The 25,996-nt window shown below is 51.4% G+C and overlaps 1 protein-coding gene across 1 annotated transcript; it reads right to left on the reverse strand.

Moving 5' to 3' along the window:
* Positions 1-5,208: 5,208 nt before the first annotated feature.
* Positions 5,209-6,144, reverse strand: LOC309684965 (olfactory receptor 14A16-like; the record flags this gene model as incomplete). The annotated part of the gene is made up of 1 exon (XM_082500798.1): positions 5,209-6,144. The coding sequence occupies one exon, from the start codon at positions 6,142-6,144 to the stop codon at positions 5,209-5,211; it is 936 nt and encodes a 311-aa protein (XP_082356924.1).
* Between the last annotated feature and the right edge of the window lie 19,852 nt (positions 6,145-25,996).

The following is a 25,996-nucleotide window of genomic DNA, read 5'->3' on the forward strand; positions in this document are numbered from 1 at the left end:
GCCATTAATGAGGGCAGGCAGTATGACAGCCTTAGAGGAAGAAATCAAATTATTATCAAAAATGGTAATATAGAATGGCTTAGCTCTAGAGCACCCTTTAGAAGTACAGGACAGAGTAGGTGCGTTCTTGAATAAGAGCTGCTGGGGTTTTTATGTCAGTCAAGACCAGAAAAACAAAACTGAGAGAAACAAGAGAAAGACTCATTTAAAAATATTACACAAAATAGGGCAGGGATCTCCCCTAAATCTCTTTGGGTAGCTAACCTCTTGGCTCCCAGATTTAAGAACAGGACTGTGAACTGAAAGGATTTGGGTTGTTGTATTCACTCTCTTGTTTTGCTTTCTAATTAGATGGGTGTGTTTACAGTGTAATATTACCTTATGAACTTGACTTACGACTTAAATAATGAAGAGTATAGTGTGACCCTGACGGTGAAAGGAAAAGGAGGGACTGTTAGGAAAATCTCATTCCAGAACTATTGTAACAATTACTTTTTAGAGTACGAAACTGTATGAACTTTCTTAAGATATACAGCGTTTCTATTGCGTACTGCATAGCCATGGTTCAGTCAGCATGACTACAGGACCCAGCTCATTGTCGGGAGGAGAAGACAGCCCCCAGCCTGAAGAAGAAAGGATGCTCCAGCACTGCGCGGATGACACCAGCCTCCCAGCCCCTCTGACACCCCTGTGAAACCCTCCCCTGATCTGGCATCAGAGATAAGGAACTGCAGCAAGACCGACTCCAGGGACGTCTCCATTAGGAGAGCAGCAGGTGGATGATGATGCCACAGCATGAGAGTTGCTTTGCCAAACAGTAGCCTGCGTGTGCGTGTTAAGTAGCGATCACTCAAATTGTGTTGTACCTGAATGCTCTAAAGGTATAAGAACCATGTGTGAAACTGCATTTGGGGTGTCCCAATTTGACTGGGACCACTCGTGCTCGTGAACAGAGAATCACTCGTGTAATTCCATACTTTGTGTCCCAGTCTCTCTCATGGGACAGCATGGGCAGTTGGAAAGTTTTCATGATGTTATCCTCCAAGAATTGTCCCCAGGGGTGGCCCAGAAGGCATTTGACTGCCTTTATGGTGCTGTCCTCCCAGGCAATGATCGTTCAGGAAGGACTCTGACTGAAACCATGACTCGAATAGGACTGCCTCAAGAACATGAGAGCGATGTGCCATCCTCCCCTATGCAAGATGCTCCCCCTTTCGAGCCCAGTCGAAAGGAACGGGTGGTTTGCAAACTCTTTTGGGCAAGGATTTCCGATGCTTGTGCAATGCCTCACACAACTGTGGCCTGGGCACTCATAGACAACACATACCTGATCATTTCCATAGTGTCAGTGTCAGTGTGTGTGCCTTCGGAAACCATGCACGTGCTAACAAGCAATGGGATTTGGGTGAGTGGCGTGTATGTACGGTGAATACGAACTACAAATTTATACCATTGTGAAGGCAGAATTTCAAAAGTTTCAAGCAAAGTCCTTACTGTCAAAAATGCTGAGTTTATTTTTTCTAAGCTAAGAATAACCTAGACTTTCTTTGTTTTAAATAAATGCCCTCTGTCCCCCCTTCCACTCTTCCTTGCCCAGCAAGACTGCAACCTGCTGCCTCCTGTTCTGCGGGCCCTGAGCCATCCATTGCAGAACGGCCTTGAACATGGCCCCTTCTTTCCCACAGAGCTGCTCCTTCTGCAGGACGCGCTGGAGCTCATTGACGGAGAGCTCCAGAAACTCTCTCGACACCCTGGTCACCCCCTCCAAGTGATGGAGGATGAAAGCATGGGCGTCTTCTCGCAGGTCAATAATAAAGTCAATAATAAAGGCAGTAGTAATACTCGGTGAATCTCCAGATGCCGACGCAGTTCTCCAAGCACAGCTGGGACTTTAAGAACTCGCAGCACAGTCTGACGATGCCCATGACGTTGAACTGGTCGGCCGCTATCAGCAAATGTTCAACGTTGTCGGCCGTGACCGGTACTGTGCCGGTGTAGGCGTACTCGATAATGAGCCGCATCATTTCAGGTGAAGTGCCGGGGATTTTATAGACAACGTTCCCGGCATTGCTCCAGCGGGTGGAAAACAAAGTCCTGAAAAAAGCAAAGCAGTGCTGGGGGAAAAGCAGCTTTCCTGCGTTAGACCCGGACCCTGTTATCCCCTGTGCCTCCTTCCTGGGGCACCAATTTGGGCACACGCAGTAGCCACGCTGGGAGGCTGTGGGGTTTATTAATTCATGTGTTACGAGTCGGTTGTTTTAACAAGGAGTCACCACCTCTGGCTGTGCACAGAGAACCACAGGGCCAGTGCTTCCCTTGCTTCAACAAGACCACCAGAGAATGGCGCTGTGTGGAGAAGGAACACCTCCCGCCCCACGGCAGACAAGCCTGGCTGGCCACGCTCCAGCCCTGCACCGCATCGGGGGGTTCGTCAGACACCGCTTCCCGTGCTGCTGTGATATCTTGGGTTGGGGATGAATTCCGGTGTCCAGGGAGGCACCAGTACTGTGGGGAAGTGCTGGAAAAGAGGTTCAGTGCCAAGGGAAGCGCTGGAGAGACACTAAGGCAGCGTGACACAGCCTGGGAAATGCTGTGTGTCCCCATCCCCTCTTGTTCCAAGCACTGACCTGAAGTATTGACTGCAGCTACAGAGGATGTTCTTGTGACCACTGAACTCAATGCCACCCATCACAGAGTCTCTCCTCCAGGCAAAGCTCACTGAAGGTGATGCAAAGCACAGCACTCATCTTCCTCTCCCTGGGTGAGGATGTGTCGCTGGGAGCCAAGCTATCGCCCACGTCACAGCCTGTGGCAGTGGAAGGTGCTTCTCCTGGAGGTGCTACAGCGCTTTGTCTGTGCCCTCCCTCCAACACCATCTCCCAACCCCTGCCTGTCTGGTGGCTCTGGAATGTGCCCCAAAGTGAAATCACAGGCGCAGGGGTGACCCGGGACCGGCTGTGAGCCCCCTTGCAGCTGGTGCTTTACCTCTATATTGATTCATGGGTGGTGGCAAATGCTCTGTGGGGGTGGTTACAGCAGTGGGAGCAGAGCAACTGGCAGTGCAGAGGTAGACCCATCTGGGTTGCTGAACTGTGGCAGGACATTGCTGCCCGGATAGAGAATCTGGTTGTGAAAGTACATCATGTAGATGACCACGTACCCAAGGGTCAGGCCACTGAGGAACATCAAAACAACCAGCAGGTGGATCAGGCTGCTAAGGTTGAAGTGGCTCAGGTGGACATGGACTGGCAACGTAAGGGTGAACTATTCATAGCTTGGTGGGCCCATGACGCATCAAGCCATCAAGGAAGAGCTGCGACATATAGATGGGCTCGTGACCAGGGGGTGGACTTGACCACGTTCACTATTGCACAGGTTATCCACGAATGTGAAACGTGTGCTGCATTTAAGCAAGCCAAGCGGTTAAAGCTTCTTTGATCTGGAGGACGTTGGCTGAAATATCAATACGGGGAGGCCTGGCAGATTGGTTCTATCACACTCCCTCAAACCTGCTAAGGCAAGCACCACATGCTCACAACGGTGGAAGCAAACACCGGACGGCTGGAAACACACCCTCTGCCCCATACCACCGCCCTGAAAAACTATCCTGGCCCTTGAAAAGCAAGTCTGATGGCGACATGGCACCCCAGAGAGAATTGAGTCAGACAGTGGGACTCATTTCCAAACAGCCTCATAGACACGTGGGCCAAAGAGCATGGCATTGGGCGGGTGTATCACATCCCCTACCATGCACAAGCCTCTGGGAAAATGAAACAATACAACGGACTGCTATAAACTACACTGAGAGCCATGGGTGGTGGGACCTTCAAAAGTCGGGATACACATTTAGCAAAGGCCACCTGGTTAGGTAACATTTGAGGATCTGAATATGTTCGCGAAGACAGTGTGGTTTATTCCTGACACAAGCAAAGGCAAAATTATCTGTTGGATTTCTTTATTTTAAGGCCCTGAGTGCACTTGGTGGGTGATGCAGGAGGATGGGGGTGACCAATGTGTTCCTCAAGGGGATTTGATTTTGGTGAGAATGGCCAATGAATCAAATGATATGATATTTATTGCTAAATTACCACTATATGCTCTACCTACGGTATTACAGTGAGAGTGACCTAAATTAATGAAGAATGAACTTTGATGAAACTGAGCAAAGTGCAGAAGTGATGGAACCAGAATTGGCTGCAGCAACTGGCACTTGGGAATTGTCTTGAGATCGACATCTTCAACCCACAGATGATGGGCATGGGCCATGCCGGCTACACCAGCTGTGAGCTCCAGATGCAGCACGCAACAATTCAACATCACACACCACGTCTCCTGCCGGGAAAGACAGTTACAACAGATGGAGCCCAAAGTCATGGACTAAATGAACTCAAGGGACATTTCAGTGGGATGGGCCATGGACTAAGGGAATGATATCTGTGTGCATATATACATATATGAAAGACAGGAAAATGGTGGTGATTTATGGAAAAGTGTAAGACCTGGGCATGAGGTAGATGGTATAGAATAAGGGGCGGACGCTGTCCTGGTTTTGCCTGGGATAGAGTTAATATTCTTCCTGGTAGCTGCTCTGTTTTGGATTGACTATGAGAATAACATTGTTAACACATATTGTTTTAGTTGTTGCTGAGTGATGCTTATATTAAGTCACGGACTCTTTCAACTTCCCATAGAAGGTGGGGGGGCACAGAGAAGACAAGCTGGCCAAAGGAATGTTCCATCTCATAGACGTCATGCTCAGTATATAAATGGGAGTTGGCTTGGGGGAAGGAATCGGTGATCACTTCTCCAGACAGGCGGGGCAAATGATCATTGGGTGATGACAGTAATATATTTTGCATCACTTTATTCTATATATACTTATTATTATTATTGTTGTTGTTACTGCTACTGCTTTTACTTTCTGTTACTGTTCTATTAAAAAATATTTATCTCCGCCCATGTTTTGTTTCTCCCTGTTTTTCCCTTTTCTCGATATTCTACCTGAGACATCGCATTTCATTTAAGAGCTGTTACCTGACCGGCCACATCTGACTCAGTGTTGTGCAAGGGTCAGACCCAGTAGGATCAAGCCTTAGAACAAGTAGTATAAACCCAGAAAAATATCAATCAGCAGGGTTATGACAAGAGAAAAATTAGGCTCATGATCTAAGATAAGCCCTGGGCAATATGCAGAGAAGGGGTAGCAGGTTATTTTCGGTGAAACAGCGTCCATTGGGTCAGTTTCCATAGGGCATCCTTGAGCTCCTGGTTCCTCATGCTGTAGATGAGGGGGTTCACTGCTGGAGGCACCACCGAGTACAGCAATGATACCACCAGGTCGAGAGATGGGGAGGAGATGGAGGGGGGCTTCATGTAGGCACACATGCCAGTGCTGATAACGAGGGAGACAACCACTAGGTGAGGGAGGCACGTGGAAAAGGCTTTGTGCCGTCCCTGCTCAGAGGGGATCCTCAGCACAGCCCTCAATATCTGCACGTAAGACACCACAATGAAAACAAAACAACCAAAGGCTAAACAGACACTAACCACAATCAGCCCAACTTCCCTGAGGTAGGAGTGTGAGCAGGAGAGCTTGAGGATGTGGGGGATTTCACAGAAGAACTGTGCCAAGGCATTGCCCTGGCAGAGGGGCAGTGAAAATATATTGGCCATGTGCAGGAAAGAATTGAGAAACCCACTGGCCCAGGCAGCTGCTGCCATGAGGACACAAGCTCTGCTGCCCAGGAGGGTCCCGTAGTGCAGGGGATGGCAGATGGCAACGTAGCGGTCATAGGCCATGATGGTGAGAAGAGAAAATTCTGCTGAAATGAAGAAGCCAAACAGAAAGACTTGAGCAGCACACCCTGCATAGGAGATGGCCCTGGTGTCCCAGAGGGAATTGGCCATGGCTTTGGGGAGAATGGTGGAGATGGATCCCAGGTCCAGAACAGAGAGGTTGAGGAGGAAGAAGTACATGGGGGTGTGGAGGCGGTGGTCGCAGGCGATGGTGGTGATGATGAGGCCGTTTCCCAGGAGGGCAGCCAGGTAGATGCCCAGGAAGAGCAAGAAGGTCAAGAGCTGCAGCTCCCGTGTGTCTGCGAATGCCAGGAGGTGGAACTGTGTGATGGAGCTGCTGTTGGACATTTGCTGCTTCTGGGCAGGGGGACGTGGTCGAGGTCTGTTACCAGAGATTTCCCTAAGGAAAATGAAAGCCATTTCCCATAGACTTTGCCCCTCCTGTAATACGCCCTTTTCCTTTTCCAGGAGACATTCCTCCGCTTCCTGACTCGAGCTCTGGTTTACTCTTGCTGATTGTGCTGTGAGGAGGGAAGAGTTCCTGGGAAGAGTGAGGACCGGGGTCCGTGCCGATGTTCTACCTGTTCTGATGGAACCACCTACAATGCAGAAGGTCTTGTCAGCATCTGCACATGCACTGCTAAGGGACCAGGATACAGAAGGCAGTTGGAGAGGCTTTGGGTATTTTACAGCTCCCCCACCTCCCCTGGGCACTGTTCTGGGATGTCAGAAACCCTCAGCATTTGTGCTGCACTCCAGGAGAACAGAGTGAGTGCTGTGAGACATGAGGATTGCCTGGGGCAGAGAGCAGAGTCAGGGCAGATGGTTTGTCCCTCCATCTTGCACCGTCATGAGATGGAGGGGGATTACCCTCTTCTATTATGCAATCAGACACTGCTGAGAGCAGAAGGATCCATTTCAGACTATGAAATGTCTCACCCTTTCTCAAGGTCTCAGCAGCCCACCTTTAGCCAAGGACACCCACGGCTCATTTCACCCACCCAACAGCATTTCCTCAGTCACAGAGTCTCTGTTTCTCTGTGGGGCTTTGCGATAACACAAAGGTGCTATGGGACAGGTTGGCATCCTGGAGGGCACTCACAGCTTCCATGAACACCCAAAGGACTTACCCAATTTTGGGGATCTCAGTGAGAGATTTAGCAGGGGCTAAAGAGCAGGTGCCACAGATCCCGCTGAGACTGGAACAGGGATGCTGGTGCTGTCTGTAGCCCCCAGAGCTGGAAACCAAAGACACAGACTCAGGAAAGTTCCTTATCTCTACAGGGTCCCTCCTTTGATCTTTCATTTGAAAGTCCTCTTGGTCATGTGCCACTGCCCACCCAGCCAACCAAGAGAAGAAACAGCAAAAGAAATTTACCTTCACATTAAGGGAACTCATTAAGGGAACATCTTGAAAAGTCCCTCCAGGAATGACCAGAGGTCATCTGGAGGTGTAAAGAGCCCTGACTCACACAGCGCCCTCTTCACAGCAGAAGGACATTGCCCAGCCTGCCCGGCACACGGCCCCCAGGCTGCAGGGACCCTGCTGGCAAGGACAGCCCTGCACACCCCTGCCTGCACACCCACCTTCACAGCCCTTCAACCATTCCTGGGAGAAGGCAGCCGTCATGCCCTGATCCTCTGATGGTGCAGCAGGGAAGCCCCAATCTAGAGAATGTCCTCTTCTTCCACAGCAGAGAAGTGTGAGCGTCCTCCTGAAAGATCCCACGGGCTGTGGGAGGTGCCAGCTGTTGGAGATCTCTCCAGCTACTGCAGCTGCTCTGCTTTGGGAAGACTTCTCCCCCCACTCACCCTCAGCATCCTCCCTCTCCAGACTGCCTTCAACCTCTCTCTGCCTCCCTGCTCTGCCCTCGCTGCCTGCAGGCAGTGCCCTCAGCCCTGCTGCGCTGTGCAGAGGAGCTGCTCCTGGGCAGAGCTGTCTCTCTGCAGCGCTGCCCGCTTGCCAGGAGCTCCCTCCGGCCCAGCAGCCCGGCCCAGCTCAGCAGCAGAGGACCAGCTGTGGCTTTCTCTGCCTCCTCCCCACACTGCCCCAATCCCTCGAGGTGTCCCTGCGCCTCCAGGGCTGACAGCTCCTCCAAGGCAGCGGGGTCTCTCCTGGGGAGCAGAGTTTGAAGCACAATGAAGTCATCACTAACTGTCTCTTTCTGAACCCTGAATGGACTGATTCCTGCAGGTGGAATTGTTTGCCAGGGTGTGCGGACCTACAGGAGGTGTCCATGTTCCCCTCTGGAAACCCCCATTCCTGCCCCATTGCCAGGCAGGGCACGGAGGCAGTGACAGGCCAGGGATCATTTCCACCAGTGCAGGGCAGGGATTGAGCCAAGTCAATGAGGCATCTCAGCTCTCAGCAGTGTTCCTGAGGCCGGAGGGACATTCATCTTCCCCGGTGCACCCCACAGACCCACCGGAGGGAGGATTCCTCTTGCCTCAGCTCAGCTGCCCTTAATCAGTGTGAGCTCCTTCTCTGAGCTGCCCTGTGAGTAATGGAGACAGAGGCCAGGAGGGAGCTTTTCCCATGCAAACACCTGGTGGCATTTGAGGTGCCAGAGGTGGTTCAGGACATGTACAGAGAACTGCAAGCTCTAATGGAGCACTTTTGAGAGACAGGGCAGCATCGGTGGGCACTGGTGGGGAATCCCTTTGGCCAACAGAAATCATAGAAGATCACAGAATCACAGGATCACAGAATCACAGAATGGTACAGGTTGGAAGGAACCCTTGGAGGTTGTCTAGTGCAACCCCCTTGCGAAAGCAGGGTCCCCTACAGCAGGTTGGACAGCAATGCAGCCAGGCAGCTTTTGAATATCTCCACGGAAGGAGACTCCACAGCCTCTCTGGACAGCCTCTTCCAGATCTTTGGTGCCCTCAAAGTAAAGACGTTTTTCCTTGTGTTCAGATGGAATATCCTGTGTTCCAGTTTGTGCCCGTTTCCCCTTGTCTTGTTGCTGGGCAGCACAGAAAAGAGTCTGGCCCCATCCTCTTGACACCCGTCCTTTAGAAACTGATAAGCATTGAGGAGATCCCCTCTCAGCCTTCTCTTCTCCAGGCTAAACGTACCCACCTCTCTCAGCTGATTTTTATAAGAGAGGTGCTCCAGTCCCCTGAACATCTTTGTAGCCCTCTACTGGACTCTTTCCAGTGGTTCCCTGTGTTTCTTGAACTGGAAACAGTACTCCAGATGTGGCTTCACCAGGGCAGAGCAGAGGGGAAGGATGGCCTCCCTCCACCTGCTGGCCACACTCTTGTAATGCACCCCAGGAGACCATAGGCCTTCTTGCCCACCAGGGCACATTGCTGGCTTATGGTCAACTTATTGTCCACCAGGCCTCCCAGGTCCCTCTTAGCAAAGCTGCTTTGCAGCAGGTGAACCCCCAACCTTTACTGGTGCATGGCATTTTTCCTCCCAGGGTGCAGGACTCTACATTTGCCCTCGTTCAATTTCATTATGTTCCTCTCCATCCAACTCTTCAGCCTTTCCAGGTCTCACTGACCGGCCTGCTGTTTCCTGGGTCCTCCTTCCTGCCCTTTTTGAAGACTGTCATGACTTTGGCTCTCCTCCAGTCCTCAGGCACCTCTCCTGTCCCTCGTGACCATTCAAAGATGATGGAGAGCACCTTTGCAATAACATCTGCCTGGTCCCTCAACACCCCTGGGTTCATCCCATCAGGGCGGTGGGTGTCAAGTTTGCCTAAATGATCTCTAACCCGATCCTCCTCGACCAAGGGAAAGTCCTCCTTTTTCCAGACTCTTTCTCTTCGCTCCTGGGTCTGGGATTGCTGAGGGCCGGCCTTAGCAGTAAAGCCTGAAGCAAAGAAGGCATTCAGTAACTGCAACTTCTTTGCATCTTCCGTCACCAGGGCACCCACCTCATTCAGTAGGAGGCCCACATTTTCCCTGGTCTGCCTTTTACTACTGATGTACTTGGAGAAGCCTTTCTTATTGTCCTTGACATCCCTGGCCAGGTTTATTTCCACGTGCGCCTCAGCCTTCCTCGTTACATCCCTATGTACTCTCGCAATGTTTATATACTCCTCCCAAGTGGCCACTCCCTTTTTCCACATTCTGTAAACTTCCCTCTCGCACCTGAGTTTTTTCAGAAGGTCCTTGCTTGTCCATGCAGATTTCCTGCCTCCTCTGCCTGATTTATTACTCATAGGCATGCACTGATGTTGAGCTTGGAGGAAGTGGAGCTTTTCTATTAATCTGCTCTCCTCCACCCCCCTTCCTGCTAGAGCCTTTGCTCATGGGATTCCTCCAAGTATGTCTTTGAAGAGGCCAAATTCAGCTCTCCTGAAATCCAGGCTTGTAATTCTACTTTTTGCCCTGCTTCTTCCACACAGGATCCAGAACTCCACAATCTCATGGTCACTGCAGCAAGGCTACCCCCAGCCTTCACATCCCCAACTAGTCCTTCTTTATTTGTCAGTAAAATGCCCAGCAGTGCACCTCTCCTTGTTGGTTTCCCCACCAACTGTGTCAGAAAGTTCTCATCAATGCTCTACAGAAACTTCCGGGACTGTGTGTGCCTGGCTGTGTCTTTTCCTGCAAATATCGGGGTGGCTGAGGTCCCCTGTGAGAACCAGGGCCTGTGACCAGGAGGCTATTTCCAGCTGTCTGTAGAAGGCCTCATCAACTTCCTCTTCCTGATCTGGTGGTCTGTAGTAAACACCCACAGCAGTGTCTCCCACATCGCCTGTCCCTTAATTCTTAACGATAAGCTCTCAACACGTTCTTCATCCAGCTGCAGGCAGAGCTCAAGACATTCCAGTTGCTCTGTCTTGTAGAAAGCAACTCCACCACCTCACCCTGCTGGCCTGTCTTTCCGAAACAGTACATAGCCGTCCGTGATAGCATTCCAGTCCTGCGAGCTATCCCACCATGTCTCTGTAATTTCAATGAGACCATGGCCCTGTGGCCATCATCCCCTCTGGAAGGGTTTTGTGGAAAGGAAGGCTGGGACACTGTGTCAGGGTTTTCACTGAAGGAAGTATTGACCCAGAAGCCTCATCATTTTACTGCTATCCTTCAGTCCTTGTGCCCAACACATGTTGCTCAGACACATGTCCTTCAACACATCTCCTCCCAGAAATGGAGGAAAGTATGCCAAAGAAAAAATTATCAGGGGATTTGTTGGGAAACAGCATAGGATGGGCTCAAAGATGTCTCCCTTATCTTGTCACTGTCTTCTCTTTCAGCAGTACGCCATGCCCAGAGTAGCTGTTCAATAGCAGCTCCAATGCCCACTTCCTCCTTCTGGCATGTGCAGACACTCGGGAGCTGCAGCTCTTGACCTTCTGGCTCTTCCTGGGCATCTTCCTGACTGCCCTCCTGGGAAACGGCCTCATCATCACTGCCCTCACCTGTGACCACCGCCTCCAAACCCCCATGTACTTCTTCCTCCTCAACCTCTCTGTTCTTGACCTGGGCTCCATCACCACTCTCCCCAAAGCCATGGCCAATTCTCTGTGGGACACAAGGGCCATCTCTTACTCAGGATGTGCTGTGCAGGTGTTTGGTTGTTTTTGTTTTTGTTTTGTTTTGTTTTTTTCTGTGTTGCAGCAGAGTTTTCTCTTCTCACTGTCATGGCTTACAAACAGTACGTTGCCATCTGCCATCCCCTGCACTACGGGACCCTCCTGGGCAGCAGAGCTTGTGTCCGCATGGCAGCAGCTGTCTGGGGCAGTGGGATTCTCAATTCTCTCCTGCACACAGCCAATACATTTTCACTGCCCCTCTGCCAGGGCAATGCCCTGCACCAGTTCTTCTGTGAAATCCCCCACATCCTCAAGCTCTCCTGCTCACACTCCTACCTCAGGGAAGATGCAGTACTTGTGATTAGTATCGTTTTTGGATTTGGCGGTTTTGTTTTCATTGTGCTGTCCTATGTGCAGGTCTTCAGGGCTGTGCTGAGGATCCCCTCGGAGCAGGGGCAGCACAAAGTCTTTCCCATGTTCCTCCCTCACCTCCTCATGGCCTCTGTTTGTCAGCACATCAGCGTTTACCCACCTGAAGCCCCTGTCTATCTCGCCACCCTATCCCTTGACCTGGTGGTGTCCTTTCTGTACTCGGTGGTGCCTCCAGCAGAGAACCCCTCATCTTTTGTTTTTCAGAAGCAATAGAGTGTCTGTTTTCTTCTGCACAGCATTCAGAGTGTAACTCTTAAACAGGCCCAGCCTGTCTTCTCAGGTTTTTGCTGTGTGTGTGTGTGTTTCTTTGTTTTTCTTGTTATAATGTTGTGCTCAGCAAAATTTTATTATTCTTCCCACTTCTAATTCATTGTGTACCTGTAGAATTTGACCCACAGACTGTGTAATTCAGGTGCAGTGCTCTCTGTGTATTCAAACAAAAGAAAGGACCCTGCAGTGACTTGTTTGTCTTAGATCCTTCCTCTGAGACCTCTGTAAAGACACAGGGCAGTGCCTGTGTGCAGAGGTGGAGGGGAACGAGTCCCAGCACAGCAGCACTGCCAGGGCGCACCAGCCTCGGTCTTGCCAGACCTGCTCTCTTGCCACTTCCACGCTCTCATTTGGAGCCCTTGTGTAGGTGTAAGGCCTCAGGGGTCACAGTCCTGCTGTGTGGTAGTCCTGTGACTGCAGGCAGGGACAGGCCATGAGCACTTCTGTGACACAGCTGACCTCTATAACGGCATCTCCATTATGACAGGGGATGTCCTCAACACAGTGCTTGAAAGCTTCGGTCTTCTTCCAAAGTTGCTCTCAAGAACATGCCCAAGGAATAGACTCTAAAGAGCCTTGTTGCTTTGTTTGTTCTCTGTGGGCTCAGTGCCATGAGACTGTGGTCCCAGGATGGCCTTCTAGGGACTTAGGGCTGGTTCAGGTGTTGCTTGTTGGTGGCCAGGGCCCATGCAGACAGTGAATGGTCTCCAACGAACCTGCCTGGGGCTCTGCAGCAGTTCATAGGGCTGATGGCAGAGCAGCGTTTTTTCTGGAGGGACTTGGGAGCTGCCAGAAGAGCACAAGGGATCTGCAGGGACAGCGTGTGCCAGGGAGTCAGCAGTGAATGGTCCCAACTGAGCATGAGCCTGTCCATTGTGGTGTCACCCACAGACAACACACCAAATCTGTGTATGAGCCTGCAAATGAGAGCTCTGCAACCCCGAGGGAGACAGCTGGCACAGGGAAAGGAGTCTGGCAAGTGATTCATTTTACCCTCAGTGAACTTTCGCAGACTGGATCCAGCGCAGCACCCAAACACATCTCACAGCACTGGAGTAAGGCAGGGTACCTCTGAGCACCTTCCATGGCCACATAAGAGCTTGTGTGGGAGGTGCTCAGTGGCAGTGACCACCATCAGCTGGGTCTGCCTCCCAGCCTGACCAGCACAGCCCAGCAGAATCAGCCCATTGGTCCTGGGCACCACAGCTCACTTGCTCTGCAGAGCAGCATCACCAGCTCAGGGGCTGTGGGGACCATGGGGACAGGGTGCAGCAATGACTGGCTAAGCCAGCACAGGCGTGCTGACCTTGGGAAAAGGCTCTGTGGGCAGGTGGGATGTCCTGGGAGAAGAGCAGGGAACGGTGTGTGTGCAGGGGAGACATGGAAAGAGAAACACTTGGCTGTGAGTGCCAGCTTGGGCCAGGTTGCCCTGCGGCTGGGACAGCAGAAGCTGCCAGAGGAGCGCCGAGGCCAGGACTCTGTGCTTTCCTGGGGAGCGCTGCTGGTAACGGGGGCTGCGCGCTTCCTGGGATGGGATCTCCAGGACATGACAGCAGAAGAGACACTGCTACTTACCTCCGTTTCCTCCTTGCTGCAGGGCCCAACCAGACCGGGCTGCTCTGCTCGGCTGGGGAGAAGGTAGAGGAGTGGGGAGAGCTGGGAAGGACTGGGACAGCTGGGCTCGGAAACGCTGGGGAGGGAGAAACACCAATGTACAGCTAAAGTGTGTGAGCGTGCAGGGTAGGGGCACACAGCAGTGTCCTCACACAGCCCAGGCTCCTGGGAGAGACACACAGGAGCAGCAGAGCAGGGTGATGTCTCTGCCTTTGTTCATGGGACACCCCAGGGAAGCTGCCCCGGGGCAATCGTCACAGGGCAGCCACTAACAAGCACCGTTTCCAGCACTGCCCTCTTACCCAGCTCAAAGAGGTTGTTCTTCCCTCCACAGAGGGACATTGAAAGACGAGGTGTGAAGACTGTGTTTGCGTTGTACAGAGGAGACAGAAGTATACACATTGCGTGCGGGTGGTAAGATGAACCCAAGTGAGCACAAACGCCATCAGCTGTTCTTAGGGGTGCCATGAAGGACTGTGGGACAGACGGTGTCCTGAGGTCACTCCACCTGGAGAGTATGGTCCCCTGGGAAACCCTCTTAATGAAGCACTGGAATGTGCTTCCTTGAACTGAGGTCCCCCTGTTCATTCTTCACGATTTGGGGCATCTCAGGTGGGTGAAGAGCAGGGGGACACACCACAGGGCTGAGGTGCCGGCCAGCCTCTGGGACTGGCAACAGGAGGCCAGGGAGACACTACGACTGCTGCAATGCTCTGCCTCTGCCTGTGGAAGGGAAGGACTCGTGTCTCCAAACACCCCTGTGTGTAGAAGGAGTGCATGAGGCCAAATGAGGTGGGGGCTCCTCACAGCCCTGACATTTGTGTCTGACTCCAGGAACAACCCACACTATCCCAGTGAGGTTCATCTCACCTGCCTTGGACAGGCTCATTACCAATTCCTCTGTCTGCTATGTTATCCCTCCTTGGCTTTCTGGCCAAGAAAGGGGAGGGGGACAATCAAACCTCCTTGATGCAGTTTCCCCTCCTGCAAATGGGGAACATCACCAAGACTTTGACAAATCTCTTCATCCTCTTTCATGAGTTGCCCCGTATCTTCTTGCATTAAAAGGCTGCCAGGCTCTTCCTTGTTGTGCATGACGGGAGGAGGAAGGCCAATGGACGTCAGCTGAAAAACATGAAGAAAATCTTTCTCCCCATCAAGATAGTCAAGCACTGGAGGAGATCTCTCAGAGAGCTTTTGTCGTCTCTTATTTCATATTTCTTATTCCATATTTCATGGAATCATAGAATGGTTTAGGTTGGAGGGGAATTTAAAAACCATCTACTTCTAACCCTACTGCCATAGGCAGGGACACCTCCCACCACACCAGGTTGCTCAAAGCCCCATTCAGCCTGGCTTTGAACACTTCCAGGGATGGGGCATCCACCACTTCCCTGGGCAACGTGTTCCAGTGTCTCACCACCCTTGGAGTAATGAATTTGTTCTTAATATCTAATCTCTATCTCCCCTCTTTCAGTTTAAAATCATTACCCCTCATCCTATCGCTACACTCCCTGAAAACAGTGCCTCCCCATTTCTCCTGTAGGCCCCCTTTAGGTACTGGAAGGCTAAAATAAGGTCTCCCCAGAGCCTTTTCTTATACAGGCTGAACAACCCCAACTCTCTCAGCCTGTCTTCAGAGGAGAGGTGCTCCAGCCCTCTAATCATCTTTGTGAGCCTCCTCTGGACTCACTCCAGAAGGTCCATGTCCTTTTTCTGTTGGAGGCTCCAGAGCTGGATGCAGTACTCCAGGTGGAGACTCACAAGAGCAGAGGGGAAGAATCACCTCCCTCGACCTGCTGGCCATGCTGCTTTTAATGAAGCTCAGGATGTGCTTGGCTTTCTGGGATGCAGGCACACATATCTGGCTCATGTTGAGCTTCTCATCCACCAACACCTCCAAGTCCTTCTCCTCAGCGCTTTTCTCTATCCATTCTGCACCCAGCCTGTATTTGTGCTTTGGTTGATTTCCTCTTGCAACTTTAAACTTCAAACATTTTTGGTGTTGTTATTCTCTTTGCTTGGTTTTGTCTTGTTTTAATAAGTGATTTCTCAGCGATTTTGTGTGCTGCCTTTGTTTGCAAAGGCAAGTGATCATAAAATTGGGGTGGGATGCAGTGAGAGGGACACGGGAGCGCGGTGCCAGTGTAGGTGCCTGGGACCTTCTGCTCAGGCTCCAGCTGCAGCTTCCCAGGGGCTCTGGTCTCCAGCAGCTCCTCTGGGACAGCGGCCAGGCCCAGGCAGGTGCTTCAGAGACACAGGGTCCTCTGGAGGTACCACTGGGTACTGATGGTCAGACAGCGGAGCGCTGCCTGGAAGCCTGAGACATTTTGACATGTGTATGAGCATGACCTCATCAGCTAAAACAAGAGAATAATTTTAATAAACATTTGGTGTTCTCCCATGAGATGTAGATGAGGAGTTTTCAGGATGTCCATTGACAGCAAGACGAGAGCTACTGACCTTTCCCTCTCTTTGCATTGTCAGGACTCTCTCTCCCAGCCTCTGAATTTAATCCCCCTCATCTTTCATGTATTTCCACCTCTCCTAAACGAAGTGGCCATGTCTGAAGGCACCTTTCCAGCAATGCATGTGAACAGAAGCACTTGCGACTGCTCTCTACATTCCCCTTCCCCTTCCTCTTTCATCATTCAGACACCTCTCAACAATCCCACTGCTGCTTTGAGCTTCAGGCAGTTAAAATTTATCTTTCAGTAGTCTGTTGAATTCTGGGTTTAGGACATCTCTTCATTTGTGCTTATTTCCATAAGAACAGGTTCAACAAGGCTTTAGGTTCAACAAGGTTTCAGGTTCAACAAGGCCAAGTGCCAGGTCCTGCACTTGGGTCACAACAACCCCATGGACACTACAAGCTTGGGGCAGAGGGGCTGGAAAGCTGCCCGGGGGAGAAGGACCTGGGGGTGTTGGTTGACAGCTGCCTGAATATGAGCCAGCAGTGTGCCCAGGTGGCCAAGAAGGCCAATGACATCCTGATTTGTATCAGAAATAGTGTGGTGAGCAGGACTGGGGCAGTGATCATCCCTCTGTACTCAGCACTGGTGAGGCCCCACCTCGAGTGCTGTGTTCCGTTTTGGGCACCTCACTACAAGAAGGACATTGAGGTGTTGGAGCGTGTCCAGAGAAAGGCAACGAAGCTGGTAAGGGGTATGGAGGACAAATCTTATGAGGAGCGGCTGAGGGACCTGGGGTTGTTTAGCCTGGAGAAAAGGAGGCTGAGGGGATACCTTGTTGCTCTCTATAGTTCCCTGAAAGGAGCTTGTAGAGAGGTGGGGGTTGACCTCTTCTCCCTGGTGACAAGTGATAGGACAAGAGAAAATGGGTTCAAGTTATGCCAGGCAAGGTTTAGATTGGATATTAGGATTTTTTTTTTTTTTTCACTGAAAGGGTTATCAAGCATTGGAATAGGCTGCCCAGGGAGGTGATGGATTTGCCATGCCTGGAGGTGTTTAAAAAAAGGGTAGATGTGGTACTTGGGGACATGGTTTAGAAGTGGTTCTGCCAGGGTAGGTTAATGGTTGGATTTGATGATCTTAAAGGTCCCTTCCAACCTCAACAATTCTATGATTCTGTGATTCTATTCTATGAAATCCATGCTGATGGTTCTTGGACACATTCTTCTGCTGCTGGTGCCCGGAAATGTCACCACGGAGGGCTCTGACTGATGGCACAACACTCCTCACCAAAGTGAGCTTGTACAGCCACTGGCTCCCTGGGTTGCACATTTGGACTCTTTCAAAGACAGGTGCTACACTTGCTTGTCCTCTCTCACCAGAGACCTCTGCCAATCCCATGACCTTTCAAAAGGGATATTCCAAAGAAATATTGATCTTCCCCTGTAACCTCATTACCACTCTTCTCCCTGGTACACACTGTGTGTACTTTCTCTAATCTTTCAGATGCTTACCCTTCTCCTGAGACAATGTTCATTTCTAAAGTCATCTTTGCAGATGCAGACTCTCTGGGCAAAGGCCCTTTCCATTCTTCGCCAGTTTTCTCCTCCCCTTACTCTTTCTTCACTCAGATACCTCTCACCTGTGCTGCTGCTTTGACTTTCAAGGAGTTCAAAGCTTGCCTGTCTTTCAACAATCTAATTGTCTCCTCAGCCAACTCCTTAATTGTGTTTATATGTCTTGTCTATCTACCTTCCTAAACTCTTTCTCATAAGAACTCCCTTGTAGAAAGGCAGCCTCATTAGAGGTAGCTCGTCCTGAGCGTGTGATTGCGGACTGTGTGTTATTGTTTAGGAAATCTGATTATGCTTTACTTTTCTTTTCTTACAAACAGGAAAAGTTCTCCTGCGCCTGGGTGCAGCCAGGGCTCTGAGGAGCGCAGGTGGGAGATGGGGCAATGGAGCTGTGACATCCAGCTGCAGACTTCAGTGGAGAAGTCTGATGCAAGGACCAGGGGTGTCAGTCCCAGGTGGCCAATGTCAGAAATGGGGAGGGTGGGGAGGTGAGGAGCAAAGCTGTCCTACAGTGTCAGACCTCCAGGGACTGCTTCTCCTCCCTGTCCAGACCCCCTGAAGGGACACCCTGTATCCAGAACAATCAGAGAATGCTTCTATCCTAATCATAAGTGATAATCGGGAGCAATATAGTATATCCTTTAAAATAAAAAAAGACATTTTTCTTAGGTGCGCTTTGAAATCTCCTCCTTAACTACACTCTGAAACCTCTCTAATTGGCTGTACAAGTCTTGAAGATTTGAAGAAAATTACAAGAACGATGAACACCTTGTTAGGGCTTTCTGTCTTTTAATAAGCCCCACGGTGTATTTGGTGCTGAGTCCATGAGCCTCAGGCACTGAGAGAAGATTGAACAAAGTGCTCCAGAAGTCCAAGTCAGAAGCAAAGTACCTTGAAGCCTTGATTGGCCCCATTGAGGGTCGTTACTGCCAAAGCCTCCCCAGGGACTTGTTAGAGGAGATAACTGGAGGCTGTGGCTGCAGGTAGGCAAAGGCACTGTGCAGGTGGCTGTAATGCTGAGGAACCCCTTGGTTTGGTTGATGCAGCAGAAAGGCCAAACCCTGACCCCCAGGCCCTGGGAAGGCAGGTCCTGCCCCTCACTGGTGGCTCAGGGCTCTTCCTGGTCGCCGTGGGGTGTGAGGGTGAGCGAGCCTGAGTGTAGGAAAATTCTGTGACACCTCCTGCCCTCCCAAAAAGGGGCAAGGACAGAACAAAATCCAGAGTCCCAAAAGAATCATAGAATCATTGAGAATTGCAAAAGACCTTTAAGATCATAGAGTCCAACTGTAAACCTAACACTGCCGAGTCCACCACTAAACCATGTCCCTGTGTGCCAAATCTGCACATCCATTAAATACTCCCAGTGACAGTGACTCAACCACTTCTCTGGGCCGCCTGTTCCAATGCTCGAAAGCCCTTTAGCTGAAGAAATTTTTCCTAATACGCAACGTAAATCTCCCCTGGAGAAACTTGAGGCCATTTCCTCAAGTCCTCTCTCTCATTACTTGGGAGAAGAGACCAACCCCCACCTCGCTACAACGTCCTTTCAGGGAACTGTAGAGAGCGAGTAAGTCTCCCCTCAGCCTCCTCTTCTCCTGTCTGAACAATCCCAGTTCCCTCAGCCGCTCCCCACAAGACTTGTCCTCCAGACCCCTCACCAGCTTCATTGCCTTTCTCTGGACACGCTCCAACACCTCAATGTCTTCGTTGTACTGAGGGGCCGAGAACTGAACACAGTACTCGAGGTGGGGCCTCACCAGTGCAGAGTACAGGGGGAGGATCACTTTCCTAGTCCTGCTCACCACACTATTACTGGTACAAGCCTGGATGCTGTGGGCCTTCATGGCCTCCTGGGCACACTGCCAGCTCATATTCAGCCACCAACACCCCCAGGTCCTTTTCTGCTGGGCATCTTTCCAGCCACTCTGCCCCAAGCCTGTAGCGCTGCGTGAGGTTGTTGTGACCCAAGGGCAGGACCCGGCTCTTGGCCTTGTTGAACCCCATACCATTTGCCTGGGCCCATGGATCCAGCTTGTCCAGATCCCTCTGTAGAGCCTTCCGACACTCAGGCAGATCAACACTCCCACCTTAATTGGTGTCATCTGCGAACTTACTGAGGGGGCACTCCACCCCCTTGTCTAGATCGTTGATAAAGATATTAAAGAGAACCATTCCCAGTACTGAGCCCCGGGGAACATCACGTGTGACCGGCCGCCAAATGGATTGAACTCCATTCAGCACCACTCTGGTCCCGGCCGTCCAGCCAGTGTTTTACCCAGCAGAGTGTACACCTGTCCAAGCCATGAGCAGCCAGTTTCCCCAGGAGAACGCTGTGGGAAAAAGTGTCAAAGGCTTTAATGAAGCGCAGGTAAACAACATCCACAGGCTTTTCCTCATCCACTAAGCCGGTCACCTTGTCATAGGAGGTCAGGTTTCTCAGGCAGGACTTGCCTTTCATAAACCCATGCTGGCTGGGTCTGATCGCCTGGTTCTCCTGTATGTGCTGCATGATGGAACTCAGGATGATCTCCTCCATATCCTTCCCCAGCACCGAGGTCGGACTGATAGGCCTGTAATTCCCCAGGTCCTCCTTCTGGTCCTTCTTGTAGATGGGCGCCACGTTTGTTATCTTCCAGTCAACTGGGACCACCCCAGTTAGCCAGGAATGCTGATAGATGATGGAAAGTGGCTTGCTGAGCACACCCGCCAGTTCCCTCAGTACCCTCAGGTGGATCTCAAGCGGCGCCATAGACTTGTGTATTTCTAAGTGATGTAGCAGGTTCCTCACCATTTCCCCTTGGATTGTGGGGGCTTCATTCTGCTCCCCAACCCTGTCTTCCAGCTCAGGGGTCTGGGTACCCAGAGAGCAACTGGTCTTACTCTTAAAGACTGAGGCAAAGAAGGCATTAAGTTCGTAAGCCTTTTCCTCATCCCTGGTCACTGTGTTTCCCTCCACATCCAATAAAGGATGGAGATTCTTCTTGGCCCTCCTTTTCTTGATGATGTATTTACAGAAACATTTTTCATTGTCTTTTATGGCATGGCCAGATTAGTTTCTAGTTGGGTTTTAGCCCTTCTACTTTTCTCCCTGCATAACCTCATGACATCCTTGCAGTCCAACTGAGTTGCCTGCCACTTCTTCCAACTGTCATAAACCCCTTTTTCCCCCTCAGTTCCAGCCAAAGCTCTCTGTTCAGCCAGGTCTTCTTCCCTGATGGCTCGTCTTTCGGCACATGGTGACAGCCTACTCCCGTGCCTTTAAAAGTTCCTTCTTGATGAATGTCCAGCCTTCCTGGACTCCTTTGCCCTTCAGGACTTCCTCCCAAGGGACTCTGTTAACCAGACCCCTAAACAGGCCAAAGCCCGCCCTCCGGAAGTCCCAGGTGGCAGTTCTGCTGACCCCCCTCCTTACTTCACCAAGAATTGAAAATTCTGTCATTTCATGATCACTATGCCCAAGAAGGCCTCCAATCCTCACATCCCCCACAAGCCCTTCTCTGTTGGCAAACAACAGGTCCAGCGGGGTGCTTCCCTCCTCTGCTCCCTCCCCACCTGTGTCAGGAAGTTACCCTCAACACACTCCAGGAACCTCCTGGGTTGTTTCCTCTCCACTCTATTGCATTTCCAGCAGACATCCAGTAAGTTGAAGTCCCCCATGAGGACAAGGGCTGACTATCTTGACACTTGTCCCAGCTGCTTCTAGAATATTTCATCTGTCTCTTCATCCTGGTTGGGTGGTCTATAGCAGACTCCCACCATGACATCTGCCTTCTTGGCCTTTATTTAACACCTCCCAGTACAGACTGGGTCCTGTCCAGTACAAAGTGGATCATTTTAACGTGTCCCAGTATAGACTGGGCCCCATCCCAGTAGCAGTGGGATCCCCTGATCCCCTCGGAATGCAGACTGGGCACCATCCAAGTACAAACTGCATCTCCTGGCAACCTCCCAGCACAGACTGGGCCCTTTCAAGTCCAAAATGGGGCCCTTTGAACCAAGCCCAAGAATATTGGGCCCCATCCCTGTACAAACTGGATCCCCAATCCCCTCCCAGTACAGACTGAGCCTTCTCCCAGTATAAACTGCATCCCTAAAGGGATGGCCCCTGTCCCACTAGAAAGTGGATCTCCTCAACCCCTCCCAGCAGAGACTGGGCCCTGACCCAGTATGAAGTGGATCCCCTCAACCTCTGCCAGTACAGATGGGGCCCTCTCCTAGTACAAACTGGATCACTTGATCCCCTCTTAGTAAAAACTAGGTCCTGTCCCAGTACAAACTCCACCACCTCATCCCCTCCACACAGAAACTGGGTCAGGTGCCAGTACAAACTGGATCCCATGGCCCCCTCCCTGTAACCCCTGGGCCCCATTCCATGAGAAACTTTACCTCTTTAAACCCTCCCGGTATACACTGCGCCCTTCCCAGTACACACCAAATCCCTTAACCCCTCCCACTACAGACTGGTCCCCGTGGCAGTACGAACTAGATGCTGTGGCCCCCTCCCAGTACAGACTGGGTCCCCTCCTGGTACAAAATGGATCCCGTGCTCCCCTCCCAGTACAGAACTGACTGTCAACAAATAGAGATTACTCCATTTAACCCCTCCAAGTACAGACTGGGTTCTGTCCCTTTATAAACTGGATCCCTTAAACACCTGCCAGTAAAGACTGGACTCCGTCCAAATAGAAACTGGATCCCTTTAACCCCTCCCAGTACAGACTGGGCCAATGCCAAGTCCAAAATGGACTCCCCGGTCCCCACCCACTACCAACTGGCCACCTCCAATACAATCTGGATCCTCTAACTTATGCCAGGACAGACTGGGCCCTGTCCCAGTCCAAACTGCATCCCCTGATTCCCTCCCAGTACAGAAGGGGCCTTGTCCCAGTATGAAGAGAATCCCTTTAATTCCTCCCAGCGGAGAAAGAGTCTCTTCCTAGTCCAAAGTGGATCCCAGCCCAGCTCCCAGTGCAGACTGCTCCGTGTACCAGTACAAAATGGATCGCTTTAACACTGCCCTGTACAGACTGGGCCTCATCTCAGTACAGACTGGATCCCCCAGTTTCCTCCCAGTATAGACTGGGCCCTCTCCACGTAGAAACAGGATCCTCTGACCCAATCCCAGCAGAGTCCGGGCCTCGTCTCAGTACAAACAGACTGGGCCCTGTCCCAGTACAAACTTTATCCCTTTAGACCCTCCCAGGGTACACTGGGCCACCCTCCCAGTCCACACTGGAGCCCCTGGCCCCTTCCCACTACAGTCTGGGCTCTGTCACAGTACAAACTGGGTTGCTTTAACCCCTGCCAGTACAAACTTGGCCCCTCCCACTACAAACTAGTCCTCTTCAACCCCTCCAAGTACAGGCTGAGCACGCTCCCAGTATAAACTGCATCCTCTGATCCCCTCCCAGTATGACTGGGCACTGTACCATTTCAAACTGGATTTCATTAAACCCTTCCAGTACAGACTTGGTCCCCTCCCAGTAAAAACGGGCTCTGTTTAGCATCATGGAATGGTCTGGGTTGGAAGGGACCATTAAAGGTCATCTAGTGCAACCCCCCTGCCATGAGCAGGGACACCTTCAACTGGATGAGCTGTCTCCAAGCCCCGGCCAACCTGGCCTGGAATGTTTCCAGGGATGGGGCATCTCCTGTCTCTCTGGGCAACCTGGGCCGGTGTATCACCATCCTCATTGTTAAAAGTTTCTTTATATCGAGTGTAAATTTCCCCCATTTTAGATTAAAGCCCTCACCCTCTGTCCTATCGCAACAGGCCCTGCTAAAAACTCTGTCCCCAGCTCTCCTGTAGGCCCCCTTTAGGTACTGGAAAGCCACAATAAGGTCTCCCCAGAGCCTTCTCTTCTCCAGGCTGAACAACCCCAACTCTCTCAGCCTTTCCTCACAGCAGAGGTGCTCCAGCCCTCGGAGCATCTTTGTGGCCTCCTCTGGACCCACTCCAATAGGTCCATGTCTCTCCTGTGCTGAGGGCTCCAGAGCTGGAGCAGCACTGCAGGTGGGGTCTCACCAAAGCAGAGCAGAAGGGCAGAATGCCCTCCCTCGACCTGTGGTGATGCTTCTTTTGATGCAGCCCAGGATAGCGTTGGCTTTGTGATCTGCGAGCGCACATTGCCAGCTCATGTCCAGCTTTTCATCCCCCAGTATACCCAAGTCCTTCTCGGCAGGGCTGCTCTCCATCCCTTCATCCCCCAGGCTGTATTGATATCAGGGATTGCCCCGACCCACGTGCAGGATCCTTCACATGGCCTTGTTGAACCTCATGCTGTTCATACGGGCTCAGTTCTTGAGCCTGTCCCGGTCCCTCTGGATGACATCCTGACCCTTGGGAGTGTCAACCGCACCACTCAGCGTGGTATCATCAGCATACTTGATGAAGATGCACTTGATCCCACTGCCTTTTTCATTGATGAAGATATTGAACAGTACTGGTCCCAGTACAGACTGCTGAGGTTCACCACTTGTCACCAGTCTCCATCTGGACATGAGGCCGTTGACCACTACTGGATGGGACCATCCAACCAGTTCCTCATCCACCGAACAATCCACCCTTCAAATCCACATCTCTCCAGTTTCACAGAATCACAGAGTGGTCAGGGTTGGAAGGGACCTCTGGAGATCATCTAGTCCAAGCCCCCTCCCAGAGCAGGGTCACCTACAGCAGTTGCACAGGACATGTCCAGGCGGGTTTGGAATGTCTCCAGAGTGGGAGACTCCCCCACCTCTCTGGGCAGCCTGTGCCAGTGCTCTGCCACCCTAAAATGAAAGAAGTTCCTCCTCATGTTAAGATGGAACTTCCTATGTTCAAGTTAGCGCCTGTTATCTCTTGTCCTATCACTGGGCACCACTGAAAAAAGACTATTCCCATCCCCCTGGCACCCTCCCTTTAAGTATTTATAAGCATAGATAGGGTCCCCCCTTAGTCTCCTTTTCTCCAGACTAAAAAGCCCCAAGTCCCTCAGCTTTTCCTCACAAGAGAGATGTTCCAATCCCCTCATCATCTTCGTAGCCCTTTGCTGGACCATCTCCAGCAGTTCCCTGTCCTTCTTGAACTGGGGAGCCCAGCACTGGACACAGTACTCCAGATGAGGCCTCACCAGGGCAGAGTAGAGGGGGAGGATGACCTCCCTCGACCTGCCGGCCACACTCTGCTTGATGCACCCCAGGATGCAATTGGACTTCTCGGCCAACAAGACACATTGCTGGCTCATGGGCATCCTGTTGTCCACTGGGACATGCTGCTGCATGTTCCCCCAAGATCTTCCTTCCTTCCAGCTGGACAAGCCCAGCTTTTTCAGCTTCTTCTCACAGCACAAGTGCTCCAACCCTGACCACCTTGGTGGCCCTCCACTGAACGGGCTCCAGTTTACCAATGTCTCTCAGGCATTGTAGGGGGTCAGAACCTGGGGGAGTGTTCTGGATCTGTTCTCAGATGTGCTGAGCCCAGGGTGTTAACCACTCCCACTGGCTGTGCTCCTGTTCCTACCACCCAGGATGCTTTTGGCCTTTGCTGACGGCTCCATATTTTGCCTAATGAAACCGAAGGACCACCAGAGCCTTTCCTGCAGTGTTGATACCAACCTAGGCAGTCCCTGCCCTCTGTCACTTCAGGCCCTTAGTCAACCTCAGCGAAAGAACTTTAGATCTGTCCTTGTTGGATAACATGATGTTACTGTTGGCCTGTCCTTCAAGCCTGTCTAGGTCCCTTGGGATGGCAACTCTGCCCTCTAATATAGTGTCTGCTCTCCTCATTGAGGTGTCAGCTACAAAAGTTATGAAAAAAGCATTTTCTCATCTCCTTTGGGTAATTAAAAGCCCTTGAAACATGGTGGAACCCGACTAGATACATCCCTCTGGGCAGAACACTATGCGTTCACCAAGTTCCTTCAAGCCCGAGTACTGATCTCAGTTATTACCCATCTACTTATCCACCCAATCAGACCATAATGTCCTAACTGGACACAAGAATACTGTGGGGAATGAGGCTGATAGCATAGTGTTTGGCGCAAAGTCTAGTTGGAGGCCTGTAAGTAGCAGTGCTCCCCAGGGGTCAGTACTGGCCAGTCTTGTTCAACATGTTAACGTCCTGGATGAGGGCACAGAGTGTACCCTCAGCAAGTTTGCTGACATCTGTTGGAAGGGTAACACAGCAGGGCATAGGCAGTCCAGGAGGTTCTTGGATTGTATTGCCAACGTCTTTCTCCCAGTGGTAGAGGAGCCAACGAGGAGAGGAGCTCTGCTGGACCTTGTCCTTACCAACAAGAAGGGCTGGTAGGCAGTGTCAAGCTCAAGGGCAGCCTGGGCTGCCATGACCATGAAATGATCAAGTCTGAGATTGTCAAGGCAGCAAGGAAGGTGCGCAGCAAGCTGACCACCCTGGGTTTTAGCA

The sequence above is a fragment of the Vanellus vanellus genome, assembly GCF_965231255.1.
Source record: "Vanellus vanellus genome assembly, contig: HAP1_SCAFFOLD_110, whole genome shotgun sequence".
Taxonomy (NCBI): domain Eukaryota; kingdom Metazoa; phylum Chordata; class Aves; order Charadriiformes; family Charadriidae; genus Vanellus; species Vanellus vanellus.